The following is a 14,726-nucleotide window of genomic DNA, read 5'->3' as shown; positions in this document are numbered from 1 at the left end:
GTAGGCGTGGCCACGGCGGCAGCCCCAGGACCGCCTAACGCCAATTGGCGTAAAGTCCTGGGGCTCTGTTTAGCATGAGATCGCGCGCATGGTGCGCGCGCATCTCATGCTCGGAGGGCGGAGCTCCGCCCCGGCCTCAGTCTCCGAGCGGCTATTGCCGCTCGGGAGACTGTTAGACGGCGATCATGCCGTCTATTTACTTGGTGCAGCGCTGCGATGAGCAGCAGCGCTGCACCGGGGACAGCCGTGTGACACGGCTGTCCCCATGGGGGACAAGAGAGCGATCGGCTCTCATAGGCAGAAGCCTATGACAGCCGATCGCCATAATTGGCCGGCTGTGGGGAGGGAGGGAGAGAGGGAGGGAATAAATTTAAAGGAACAGGGGATTTAAAAAAAAAACCTAACAATAATATTTATTTAAAAAAAAATAAACATGGGGGGAGCGATCAGACCCCACCAACAGAGAGCTCTGTTGGTGGGGAGAAAAGGGGGGGGGGATCACTTGTGTGCTGAGTTGTGCGGCCCTGCAGCTTGGCCTTAAAGCTGCAGTGGCCAATTTAGCTAAAAATGGCCTGGTCACTAGGGGGGTTTAGCCCTGCAGTCCTCAAGTGGTTAAGATCCCTGATGACTCCACACAAAGTACCGTGATTGTTTGACTTCCCATTCGCACCCATCGTGTGCAGTAGCGCTTACACGCTGGCTGGACCATGGATCGCGGAATGCTGTCATCAGTGAGACGTCACTGGATCCATCTTCCTCCGTCAGGTGGTGAGTACAGAGGAGAATAACAGACCGAGGGAAGTCATTAGAAAGGCACAGGCCGCTCCAAACAGGAAAGAACATTTAACAGTCTTGTCGCAATTACACTGAAACATCACGCTAAGGTTCTTTTTAATATCAATAAATTGCTAAATGTTTCACAGATCTTTTTATTCTCTCACTCTCTAACTTTTTCATGTAAGTGTAGTTGTTGTAAACAAATGATAATGCTGTTATTTAAGTTATCCCATTTTAAGACTATTTCCTGCCTCAGCATTTTGCATTTTGGAAGTCCAAACGAGGTTTATGCACATACTGACAAATGTGCGTACTTAGCAATGTCTCATTTACATTTAATTAATGCATAATTCAAAGATTCCTTTACTGGCTGAGAAAACTGTAACATATTGGTTCACGCCATGATGCAAAATAAAGATGTAACTAGGGATCTGTTGACTATTAAAATCTAGTTAGTCGTGCTTGTAAGGGAAGATTAACTTGCTATTTCTCAAGCCCTGCTGGCTCTGGTTAATTAATCAATTGATGATAATAAAGATGCTCTTCCTCTTTCATTGTCCAAGGATTCCTCAGGCTGCCTGACTGCTCAGATCAAGTGCTTCTGTGTTTTTTCCTGCAGATGCCCTCTATGATGTCATTACCATTGGCGCCCCAGCAGCACATTCTCAGGGATTTAAGAGTGGCGGCCTCAGGAGACTCCTCTCTAAGTTTGAGTCAGAAAAGCGAAAGTAAGTAATCTGAAGGGAAGACTCATTGAACAGCATAGCTTACACTTCAGCAGCATCTTACATTTTCTTGAAATGTTGGATTCACTGATAATCATTGCCTGTAATATAAAGAACATAAGTTGCTGGAAATCTCTGAAAGCAGATGTCTGTAATTTTGTTTTCTTTCTTTTGTTTTGCTTGGTTTGTTTGTGTGCATGTTCCTAGAGTTTTCTCAGAGGAGGCAGTTATCTTTTGTAGATTTACATATGCATATCACAGGATGAGCAAGTCTCTTGAAACCCTCCAGTGATCTTTAGATGCTGGCATGTATACTTTGCTGTACAGTGAATGTAAAGTGACAAGAGGCAAAGGAGCTTTGTTAGGATCTGTTCCCACTGTTTTTGTCCGTTCTCCACTCATCGCTACACGGACAGAGTGACAGCTCCTATGACATGCTGCATGAATTGCGGGGTCCGTTGCAGCAAGCAGACCACACTTCTGTGCATTCCTCCAGTATATCAGCACACCAAATCTTTCAGGAACACACTCTTTATTGAGCCATCCATATCCACAAAAAGTTAGCCGACAATTGTTTCGGGGGCCTCGCAGGGTCCCCCTTTATAGAGGCCCCCGAAAAAATTGTCGGCTAACTTTTTCTGGATACGGATGGCTCAATAAAGAGCGTGTTCCTGAAAGATTTGGTGTGCTGATATACTGCAGGAAGACTATGTTTAGTGACACATTGCCTATGTCACAATATCAGGCACCTAACCCTATGAATAGAGGTGTGCCCTTCCACAACTTTGCAGTGACTGTATCACACTTCTGTGCAGTCTGCAATGAACCCACTAGACATAAGTAAAATGTGCGTGTGCAGACAATGCACATACATTTTAAGTGCGCAAATCATGTGCGAAATACAAAGCTTTATGTAGTCTACAATTGCACATCTACAGTATATAAGTATAAGTATACAGTATATAAGTATAAGTACAAATACCCTACAAACACCCACCCTACTAAAAACAATTCCCACCACAAGATGCATCGGGCAAGGGCCACCATTATCTACAACTGAGTGCTAAAGCCTGGGGCCAATGCTATGCAGATCGCTTTGAGAAAGCCTGGAGTCAGCCAGGTGAAAGATGTAGGCGGAGCACTGTGTGCTGTCAGTGTGATGCATGTGATGGCGAGCATGTGAGTGCGCCAACTCTGACGTTGCTGTGTAGCTAGGTAGCGGTGTTCTGGGACACTAATTGAGCCCCCTGATGTTCCAGGAGGAGCGGTGGCCAAACAGTGGGTAACCAAAGTTTGTATCCAAATGTTGGATGGACTTTTGTCAATACAACGAGAGTGGTGAGATCCACATAGTAGATAGCTTGCTACACATTGGTTCTTAGCCTCAGTTGCCTTGCTGCCTTACAGCTTTGTATATTGACGTTTCACTCTGTCCGTGTCCCATGAATACCGCAGTATCTGCTTGCCAACAAGTGTACTTGCAGTGTGTGTGGCTGCTCGAGTGCGGTGAGTGAATGCAGGACAGGTGCCGGGCTTTAGCACTCAGCTGTAGAGTTTGGTGTCCCTTGCCCTATATAACTTGTAATGAGGATTGGTTCTATTAAGATGAGAAATAGGGGTGGGTGTTTGTAGGGTTTTTTGTACGTCTAGTGCATATGCCGTTATGGACTTATTAAGGGTTTGTATTTTGAAACTGATCTGAATGCTTGCAATTCATTAATAGTCTCATAAGCATTGAAGTGTTTTGCCTGTTTCATAGGTTGGTGCACCCCCCTTTTTCCTAGGTATACATTGAGCATATAAATTTTAACCTGCGGTATGCAAACTACATTAAACATGTTATGTAGTTTGCTTAGCTTTGCTTTGGATCAGGCCCATTGTGTGCATATTCGAGTTATGGGAACTGTGTAACGTAGGTTACATACTTTGTGTTATGGTGCCCATTAGTGGTACAATCCAGCCGATCGACCATCTAATTTGATTGTTGTGATCAATCGGAAACGATCGGTCAAGCCCACTTACGGGCGCAAACCTGCTATCCAGTTCGATCAGATTGATGGGATCAATCCGAAAAGTATTGATTGATCCCATTGATCTGATTGAATTGGATAGTGGGTTTGTGTCTAATTGTGGGCACAACTGTTCGTTGCCAATCAGTCCTAACGATTGTACTGTTAATGGGCATTAAGGACCTTAATGGCAGGTAAAATTTACATGTGCTGTCTACACATGTAAAATTTATCTATGTTTGGTGATGTTAGGGAGAATGTATGTTACAAGTGTAAATCCACTTTATGTTACTGGCATCACTATTTTTCATTTTAAAGCGGTTTTAAACTCTGACAAAATATTCAATGAAAATGTGTTTTCCTACTTTTTATAACCCATACAATTATCATATTTGCTTTTGGGCACAAGTATTATTATTCATTTAGAAATTATAAGGTCTCAAAGTTCAGTGTATTTTGAAAGCTGCTGGTGCATTTTATTCATAACTGTTGTATTTCTTTTGTAAATGCACCCAGTAATGATTTCTGAGCAGTGTTTTAGTTCAGGACTCATTAGCAGAAGTTTCTGCACAGTCAGAGAACGTTTACTTAATTGTATCAAGTGAAGAATATAAACACAAGATAAGGTTATCACCAGTTCGGATGCGGGATCTCCCTGCAGGAGAAAAAGTCAGTCCTGTGATTTAACCCTTTGAATTCTGTTTTACTAAAAAAAAAATGTGTAAGTATATTATATGCTGTAAATAATCTTTTAGAGCAAAGTAGAAATGCTGGGTTTCATTCCACTTTAAGATAGAATATTGTTAAAAATACATTGACAGGTTTTACTTTTACTTTCTCTGCTCTAATTTCTATTGTTGCTGCAGACGATGCACTTTTCTAATGTAGAGCATGTGTTTCTGCTTTAGTGAGTGACCTTGCTGATAACAGTGTGAGAGAAATGCTGAACACAAAACCATTACTCACATAATTCATTTATCAAATAAGTGTATTCTGTTAAAACAATCAAACATTATACAGAAATATGGATATTTATCACACAGAAGTACAATTTGTGTGTTTTAACCTATAGACCCACTGCCATTTGTGAAGCACTTATGATTCATTAGCAGAAAGAAGTCTACCATTATACAATTTATGTAGCCATTTGTTGGCAGAGAATGGTAACATTTCACCTTTTTCATTCTCCATCTACATGTCCATTCCTCCCTAAGCAAGTTTTGCATTTGCAGGCTTAAAGAAATTAGACTGATGCTAGTTGGAGCAAATGTAGAGTTTTCAGGAGCCAAAATGGACGACAGTTGGACATTGAAATGTGTGCTTGTACTGCAGACCCATATTTATTGGAGTCGCATACTTCTGTTGATCAGGTGATAACAGTCACATGATCTGCTAGTTGTATGCATTTATTTTGTATTGCAATTAACGCGGATGAGTTTGGAAATATGATATGGTTTTGTACACATAATGAATCAGGGCAAATTTTTTCAGTACTGATAACTTTTCATTGCATAGGGCATCTAAATAATATAGATAAATAAAATCCCTTGTCAACTCTGTGTTTGAAATGTGTATTTTTCATTAGGGATGAGTGAGAACGCTCTTTTCAAAAGTGAGAATGTTCACCGCCTACAGCCTTAGGTCTTCTGCAAGAGTCCTTGGTGCTTTCAGCAACTGTTTCTAGCACTGCAATATTCTGACCAGCAGGCCCTAATGTTCTTCCTTGGATCTATTGGAGACCTTTCCCATTTTAAAAGTCACATCCTTGTGCTCCTACCACCACTGGGACCTATTTGGTCAAATTCTAGTTCCTCTGTCAGGCCCTAGTTGTTTTTCAGCTTCTTATATTCCTTTTTCCTGATGTTGCCGTCACAATTGCAACGGTATGAAAATCCACGGTATGATAACCGTCAAAGAAAATACCACGGTATCACAGTATACGGTATTACACAATTCTCATTTCAATCATCCTGAGCCTGCATAATCTGTGGCTGGAAATGCAACAGGTTCCCTTTAAAAATGAGCTTATCTGCCGTGGTGGCAGTCAGGTCACTGGTGACATGGGGAGAGATCAAACACATTAGACTTTGATTATGGTAGGGTTAGATTGTGAGCTCCTATGAGGACAGTCAGTGACATAACTCTGTACTCTGTAAAGTGCTGCAGCAGATGTCAGTGCTATAGGAATACAGAATAATAATATGGTGGGCATTAGACTATGGTAGAATTAGATTGTGAGCTCCTATGGGGGCAATCAGTGACATAACTATAAACGTTATACAATCTTTACTGAAGCATTGTAAAATAATCTTATTACAGGTCAGAGAGAGGAAAGTGAGAGAAGGAAGGGAATACACAGCAGCCTGTGAGAGAAGGCAGGTAGGGACAGCAATGCTGGGTACACACGTTGCAATTTCTGGTCGATCGATTATTTTCCGACATGTTTGATCAGGTCTCGATCGATACAGCAGTCGATTTACTCATGTTAAGTATGAAAAATCGACGGCTGTATCGATCGAAACGCGATCGAACATGGAAATAATTGATCAACCAGGATCGATCTCGCTGATCAAGTGGGAAATCGCAACGTGTGTACCTAGCATAAGAGAAAGCAGAGATAGATGCAAGAAAGTGAAAGAGTTTCACAAAATAGAAGAGGTAGAGGAAAAGGAGAGTGGTGTGTGTGTGTGGGGGGGGGGGAGTAAGGTAGATAGAGGAATGTAGGAGGGACAGATGCTGAAAAATGTGCGAGTCAGAGGAGAGTAAATGAGTGAGGGCCCTAGTCCACTAGCAGTCGCTAGCGTTCACACTGAACGCTAGCGATTGCTGAATCGCAAAATGTAAAAAATGACCGGCGATTTCCCGACGTTTGCGATCGCGATTTTGCTATGCTATGCACTGCATAGCAAAATCGTGGCAATAATCGCTCTCGCGATCAGGTCAAAAACGAATCGCGGTAGTGGAAATGACCTACTGCAATTCCTATGTTAAAAGCAAACTGTAGCGATTTGAAAAATCACTAGCGATTTGCGGTTTTGCGATTAAGCCATCACAAACGCCGTAGTGGAAAAGGGCCCTCAGAGAGATGTCTCACCACAGGTGGTCCAGTTCAGCAGGGCGGGGGTTAAAGCACTAGGAAGGGGATACACGAAGGAGGGAGGGTGAGAGAAGCATATGGGATGTAGAAAAGCAAAGCAGGACAATAACAGGGCAGCCAGACACAGGACCTTCCAGTGGGAGGTTAGCTTGCTTATGTAAATATAGTGCAGACCTCCCACCGTGCTTCAGTGTCTCTGCTTCTATCACTGGAACAAGCCCCAAGAAACAGCGCATCTCTCCCCCACCTCCTGCGCAGCTCTGTCAGCTTAGTCTCTGCAGCTGATAAACTCACCGCTGCTTGCATTCTGGCGGCACTTTCAAACAAGCCGGGAATGAGAGGGGGCGGTGCTCATCCTTAGAGCAGGAAGCTCTGCAGGGCTGTAATGTGAGCTCCGTCAGTGTGCTTTAGCTGTTAACATGATTGGAACAGGTCTCCCTGCTAATTGTTTAATAACAGGGCGATGTCGCCCTGGGCACTAAATGCTGCTCAGAAGCGACTCTGGCCGGGAGCGCTCTGTGTGTGCGTTCCAGCCACGGCCAGGAGCTCTCTGCATATGCGCTCCAGCCGCAGCATCACGTCCAGTCCTGCGTGTCACCATCCAGCACCAGTCGGCAAGCTTTGGGAGCTTGCTTTTGTAATGGGGAGAGACGAAGAGCAGGGTAATAGCGGAGCGGTGGCGGGGATGATGCGGAAGGCGGCGAAAGCATTAAAAAAAAGGTATTTCGAGAATCTGCATGGTACGATTACCATGCACATTGAAACCGCGGTATTCTGTCATACCGGTATACCGCGACAACCCTACGTCACATGGCAGTGACTACATCTATTACCACTACTGTCTTTTAGACATCTATTACTACACTGTCTAGTGTCTATTATTCTCCACGATCTTCTGTGAATTTTATATATGTGCTTGTGTGGGTTTAGCCCACGCACTCTTCTGGTATACAGTGACAGTTATCGGCTGTGCCATTATTTATGTAGATGCCTGTTTTAGCACTTGCTTTAAAACTTTAGTGTTCTTCCTATAGTGTGGTGTACAAAACTGTATCCTATATGTCAGATGTGGCCTCACATGTGATCTATACAGAGTAAGCAGTATACTAGCAACTTGTGCGGTTTTTGTATTACACATCCCAGAATTTTAATTGCCTTATCTACTGCTACTGCTGATGCTTGGCAGTAAATACAGCTGCTTAATAGAGATGTAGCGAACGGTTCGCCGGCGAACGGTTCCAGGCGAACTTTGGTGGTTCGCGTTCGCCTGCACCAGGCGAACTTTTGCGGAGGTTCGATTCGATCCATAATGCACTATGAGGGTCAACTTTGACCCTCTGCATCACAGTCAGCAGGCACATTGTAGCCATTCAGGCTACACTAAGCCCTGGAGCCCCCCCCCCCCTATACTGGGACTCCTACCTATGCCTAGCTAACTACTGGGACATCTACCTATGCCTACCTACCAATACTGGGTCTCCTACCTATGCCTAGCTAACTACTGAGGCACCTACCTATGCCTACCTACCTATACTGGGACTCCTACCTATGCCTAGCTAACTACTGAGGCACCTACCTATGCCTAGCTACCTATACTGGGACTCCTACCTATGCCTACCTACCTATACTGGGACTCCTACCTATGCCTACCTACATACAAGAAGATAATAAGGTCGTTGCTTCATTGTGGACAGACCAAATTTGATCAGCTGGACAGTCACTGTTGTTCTATCATTGAGCTACCACAGCCCGGCGACCATATGGGCTTTAAAACCACCACGGCCTGCACTCTGGCCATGTTGCGCATCAGTCCTGCACGGCCGTCACTACGCAAACAGCTGTTTGCGGTGCGTTACACAGTGAGTTTGGTGTGTCAGTGTGAAGCAGAACTCTAATTACACTCCCTGATTGATGTATACACATGCAAGATGTTTAAAGCACTTTAGGCCTGCAATTTAGCATTCAATGTGATTTCTGCCCTTAAAACGCTGCTTTGCGTCACATCCAGATTTTTCCCCGGGACTTTGGGCATGTATCCCACTCCGCCATGCCCCCCTCCAGGTGTTAGACCCCTTGAAACATCTTTTCCATCACTTTTGTGGCCAGCATAATTTTTTCTATTTTTCAAAGTTCGCATCCCCATTGAAGTCTATTGCGGTTCGCGAACTTTTCCGCGAACCGAACCTTCCGCGGAAGTTCGCGAACGGGGTTCGCGAACCAAAAATCGGAGGTTCGCGACATCTCTACTGCTTAACCTATCAACCAGTATTTTAAAGCCCTTCTCCAAATCTGATATTCCCAGCTGTATCCCATTTAGTTTATGTAGTGTTTTGCCATTAGAAGTGTTCTTTTTAACCGCAGTGTTTGTGCCAAATGATAAGGTTATTGTCCTGCATTAAGTAGCATTTCTGAATCTGACTTGTAGGCAAGGCTGTTGACATACCTGAGCTTGACATGTGTATGTGACCTAGTTCCTCCGGTATGTAAGTATGCAGTAACATGAAGATCAATTACTCAGCCTGAGGTTTGGATATTTATTTTAGAAAAAAATGAATACTACTTAGAAATAGCTACAGAATACACTTACAAATTAAATTAATCAAATACACACTGGCCATGTTTCAAAGCTGGAGAATCCTGCTTCACTGAATTGGGAAAATGTGGAGTTGCTATATTAACTTTGTCTGCACACTGCAAGAAATGGTATTCTTTACTACACCTCAGCATGGTCCTTTGAATGGGAGCAAAGGTGGAGCCACTATGGCCACTTAACCTTTTAGCAGCCAATTTATTTAGAGACTTGCAAGTGCTCCAGGGCAATTTATTTAAGCACATTTTTTATTCTATATGTGTTGCACTTCCCTGCTTCTAATTAGTACTGCTGTATTTATGGCCACTTATCACTAGGGGGCATTGTGAGACAATAACAGAGGACTTCTGCTTTTAGTTTCTACATTTTCTGCTAGTAGACAAAGATCAAAGCATTCCAAGAATTTAAAGCACAATGAGTTTTGCTGACTGAGGTCAAAAGCAGTGCACTTATCTCAAACAAGATAACTCTATTGAAGCTGCTAATAGGTTAATGGCCATGTGTAAAGCTCGGGATAATTGTGAATAATCACTAACCAATTAGGGTTGCTGCTTGCATAGAATAAATGGGCTTTATTTGGACTAGAAATGCAGGATAGTAATACATATCACAGTTCCCAGACATTAGGTGGTTCCCAGTTCTTCTTTTCCAGATGTTTCCCAAGGACAAACACTCATACAGTGATTTCAAGAGAAACAGAAATGCATAATGCTGTAGAAGGATTAGCTACAGATTTGCTTGGTTTTGAAGTGTTAAGGCTCGTATACACGCCGTACTAAAGGGAACAATGGGTCCGTCAGGCCCTCCCGCTGGGCGGGCGTTCCAGCTACAGTACAGCATGTGTACAGTCTGTCTGCAGACTGATAAGGCTGTTGCTAAACGATCCGCTGAGCTAGGCTGCATAGTAAAGGTATGCACACAATTCTCGACTTGATGGCCAATCCGCTCAGTGGATCGTTCAGAAACAGCCTTATCAGTCTGCAGACTGACTGTACACACGCTGCACTGTCGCTGGAATGCCCGCCCAGCGGGAGGGTCTGACGGACCCGTCGTTCCCTTTAGTACGGCGTGTGTACGAGCCTGTAGGGTCAGGTGGATAGCATACTGGTCAAGGGTGTTGCCCTTAATGTAGGGTTTGAGCCTTTGACCAGGGCTCAAATTCTGTCTCAAGCCAGTGCATAAAACAATAAGGAGTTTATAGGCAAGCCTTCATAGTGATCCTGGTTGTCTGCGGAGCACACCCTATGTGGCTGTGGCTCTGAAGCGCTTTGAGTCCACCAGGAGAAAATGGCAATATAAATATTACATGTCTTGTCTAGGCTGCATAGTAAAGTTACCCATACAATTCTCGACTTCATGGCCGATAGACCATCCGATTCAGTAATTATTATTGAATCGAAAGAAAATTGGTGCTGCCAAGATCATCCCCAATTGACAATGTGACCAATATTGGGCTGAAATTGGATGCATGTTTAGATCAGACATGCTGCAAGATGTCGGGCTGTCGTGGTAGATTGGGTGCACGGCGATAACAGCGATCGTTATCACGATGAGAGTCAAAATCCCCGGCACTGTTCCCCCAGTGTATAAATGTCTTCTACCCGGTGTGTGCATTTATATATTACCTATCGTGTGTCACCCTCCACGCGGTGCCCATCAATCTTGGAACCCCTCCACTCTTACATTAGCGATATATATATATGCCGGCGGCGTGTATAAATGCACACACAGGCATTAACAAGGCGTAGGACACGGCGGGCTCGGCGATTTCCCCAGAGATTTCATGTTGAAATTGATCAGGAATCGGCCTGCGCTGTATAGCCGGCCAACAGAGCTCTCTCTAATCAGATTCGATCAGAGAGAGATTTGTCTCTTGGTCGAATCTGCCTATCATCGCTAGATATATTGCTACTCTAAATGTATCTAAATATATAAAAAAAAAAAAACCTGCATTGTAGTTCCTTCTAACACTGTGAAGTTACAAAGACGAAACCACTTTCCTAACATGGTAGCAGCAAGGAATCTTCTAAGCTGGGACCTGACAGATTGTTGTGGAAGAAAGCTTTGACTGCACTTTGGTGGTGAAGAAAAGTGCCAGTGGTATCATTTGTGACATACTGCGGTCCTAGTGTCTGCACTTTAAAGCAGACCTACAGAACTAGCAGAATTTCCTTTATCACTGATGTTCCTTAATGATGTCCGGCCTAATAAAACTTAAATTACTCAAGCCCTGTTTGTCAAAGTGGAGCATAGCGCATTTACACTATTTATGTTTAAGTAAGTTATGGGAAGCAGTTTAAAGGACTTACGAGGCGAAATGAGGAAAAAAAGTTAATCACTTGCCCCATCATTTCAGGCACGGAGGACGCCGTCCGCGCCCTCCGTGCTGATCCGCCGGGTCCCCCCGCTCATTAGTCCCCCGGGAGCGTGGATCAGGGGGGTTGGCCCTAGAGCTGCGCAGCCGCACTCGCAGCTATGCGGACTTAGCAGCCGCGGCCAGAGCAAGCGGCCATTTTAGGAGAGGCAAGAGAGCCCGACCCGGGCCGTGGGGTCGGCAGCCGGCCCGGGGGGCTAATGAGAGGGGGGACCCGGCGGATTGGCACGGAGGGCGCAGACGGCCCTCAATCTCTTTCTCCTCTCCTGCATCCTGTTTGTCCACTATGATCAATGAAATTCTCTGTCCTCCATTTTGAAAATGGCTATTACCCCCTAACAGCTTCCTGGTCACCCCACTGTTAAACGGTTATATCGCCCACTTGAGCCATAGGGAACCATGGACATTACCGTGCACATTCAGTTGTAACTGACAGCAGCTGATATATAATTGACAGCAACTGACATATTTCAGTTCTGACAAAATCTTGGGATCACTGTAAGAAGAAAATGGTGAAATGGTGAAAATGTAATATTAATTTGCTACATCATGTGTTCATTTTAAATAATTTTACTCAGTTCAGGTTCCCTTTAAATGTTACATGCACTTTCAACACAATGTAAAATGTTACATACATTCATGAATACACCCCAGTGTCTAAGTAACGGCTAAATATTGTGATCTGTCAGTGCCGTTTCATTGTTGAGTCGCCAAGTGGAACAATGCTCCTCGTATGGCTTTTATGTGGATGTGTTTCACTGTACCATTCACATGATCACTCTAGTTATGCTCTTAAAAATGTCTTCCAAACTTCACAAACATACCCTAAATGAGGGAAAGTGTCAAGCAGTTCTGAGCATCTGTTTCCCTCATCTTTGCCCAGTCACAACACCTGCAACTTACCCACCAAGTGGGTTATAACAATGTTAGCCAGAACTAATACAGGATTGTGCACATTTTGTTGCTGAAAAATATCTACAATCTGGCATATTAAGGATCATTTCCTTTCCAAGAGCACAGAAAACCGCTGTGTGTGTTCATAAAAATTACAAATCAAGTTGAAAGGAAAAGTCATGGCAGCTTAAGGTCACAACAGCAGTGTACAGGTAAGCAGGCATTGGATCCTTTATCAGAGTCTCATTATTATTATTATTATTATTATTATTATGTTATTGAGTTTTGGGGTAATCCACAGCCTTTTTGCTGCAGCTGGCAGAGATCGTATGTGCAGTTAGGGCAGAATTTATTTTATAATATTTGGAAACTAAAGGAAAACTGCAGGGAAAACACAAACATGTACCAGTACTCATTTTGCAGTGAAGTTAAAGCCCGCATTTTTTATTTGTTTTTGAGGAAAACAGTTACAGTTGAATAATTGTATCCTTAGATTTCATATGAGAGTAAAAACTTGCAAACACTTGCAGCTTAAGTTGCCCATAATGATCATTCATGATTGTTTTTGGCACTCTTCCCAAGTTTTTGCATGTGTCCACTGATGCTTACTAACTAGCCATTACCCATCAGCCCTACTGGAAAACCATGCTCAATCGCTATTTGTTATATACCACTGCAGTCCCAGAGTTTAAAGGGAACCTGAAATGAAAGGGATATGAAAGCTGTCATATTTATTTCCTTTTAAACTAAACCAGTTGCCTGGCTGTCTTACTAATCTCTTTGGCTGCAGTAGGGTCTGAATCACACACCATAAACAAGCATGCAGCTAATCCGACATGGGTAAGAAAATCTGATCTGCATGCTTGTGCAGTGTCTATGGCTATATGTATTCGAGGCAGAGGATCAGAAGGATAGCCAGGCAATTTGCATAGTTTGAAAAGGAAATAAATATGTCAGCCTCCATATCCTTCTCACTTTAGATTCCCTTTAAAGTGTACGAGTGCTGATCAAAGCTAAAAGTTGTATACATACCTGTGGCTTCCTCCAGCCCCATGCGCACGGATCACTCCCACACTGCTGTCCTCAGCCTTCTGCAGCTCCGGTAACGGGCCCCGTATCTTTAGCCAGTCGCGGCCAGTCTGCGCAAGAGAAGTGCGACCTTTACATATCTCTCCGGCGGCTGCTGAAGAGATACGTAAAGAGCGCACTTATCTTACGTCAAACTGGCTGTAGTTACAGGACCTGGTACTGGAGCTGTAGGCAGCGGAGGACGGCGTGGGAGCGATCCGAGCTTATGGGGCTCCAGGTATGTATACAACTTTTAGCTTTGATCAGCTCTGGTCTCCTTTAAATAGTTATACGTTCCTTGATTTCTCTTACTGCCTTAGTTTGCTCATGAGCTAAAACCTCACCACCTATCATGGCAAGCCCACTGGCCACTTAGGGTCCTGTTTCAGATGTTTGCATGACTAGGGTATGGTTTAGAACAGAGGACATTGGTGGGCTGGAGAAACTGAGGCAGCTATACTGTATAAGAGGCTATTAGGGCTTCCCAAAAAAACACAGAAATAAAAATGATAAATGTAGTTTAATGATAGAAAGTGAATGAGTATTAAGGTTCTTTCTAGAAGCATCACCTAACCCACGCTGTTTCTAAGAGTTATTGATAGAGTAGATAATGTTTACAGAATTCCATTTCCATGTGACTGGGTCTGTACGGAACAAGCATAAATTGGCTATGCATATGAAATCAACTAATAATATTAACTGTATTGGTAGTAAGTCCATAATTCATGTGAACAGATGCCCATTTTATTTACATTTATTTAAATTTCTGCAGCTTCCAACTGGACCAATTTTTTTAGCTATTTCAACTAAAAGTTTCCAGCATTGCATTGTCCATCCCGACTCTGTACATACTGGTAAAAAAAAAGTACATACAGTGGCTTGCAAAAGTATTCAGCCCCCTTGAAGTTTTCCACATTTTGTCACATTACTGCCACAAACATGAATCAATTTTATTGGAATTCCATGTGAAAGACCAATACAAAGTGGTGTACACGTGAGAAGTGGAACGAAAATCATACATCATTCCAAAAAATTTTTACAAATCAATAACTGCAAAGTGGGATGTGCGTAATTATTCAGCCCCCTTTGGTCTGAGTGCAGTCAGTTGCCCATAGGCATTGCCTGATGGGTGCTAATGACTTAATAGAATGAACCTGTGTGTAATCTAATGTCAGTACGAATACAGCTGCTC

The 14,726-nt window shown here is 43.5% G+C and overlaps 1 protein-coding gene across 5 annotated transcripts in view; it reads left to right on the top strand.

Moving 5' to 3' along the window:
- INPP4B (inositol polyphosphate-4-phosphatase type II B) overlaps positions 1 to 14,726 on the top strand; it is a 668,171-nt gene that overhangs the window by 412,575 nt on the left and 240,870 nt on the right. For all 5 annotated transcript variants that reach the window (XM_068279481.1, XM_068279471.1, XM_068279463.1 and 2 more), the window contains exon 10: positions 1,397 to 1,505. In XM_068279481.1, coding sequence (XP_068135582.1) covers positions 1,397 to 1,505 — 109 coding nt within the window. The remainder of the gene's footprint in view (positions 1 to 1,396; positions 1,506 to 14,726) is intronic.

The sequence above is a fragment of the Hyperolius riggenbachi genome, chromosome 1, assembly GCF_040937935.1.
Source record: "Hyperolius riggenbachi isolate aHypRig1 chromosome 1, aHypRig1.pri, whole genome shotgun sequence".
Classification (NCBI taxonomy): Eukaryota; Metazoa; Chordata; class Amphibia; order Anura; family Hyperoliidae; genus Hyperolius; species Hyperolius riggenbachi.
The sequence above is the reverse complement of the archived record's forward strand: the minus strand, read 5'-3'. Positions and strand labels throughout refer to the sequence as shown.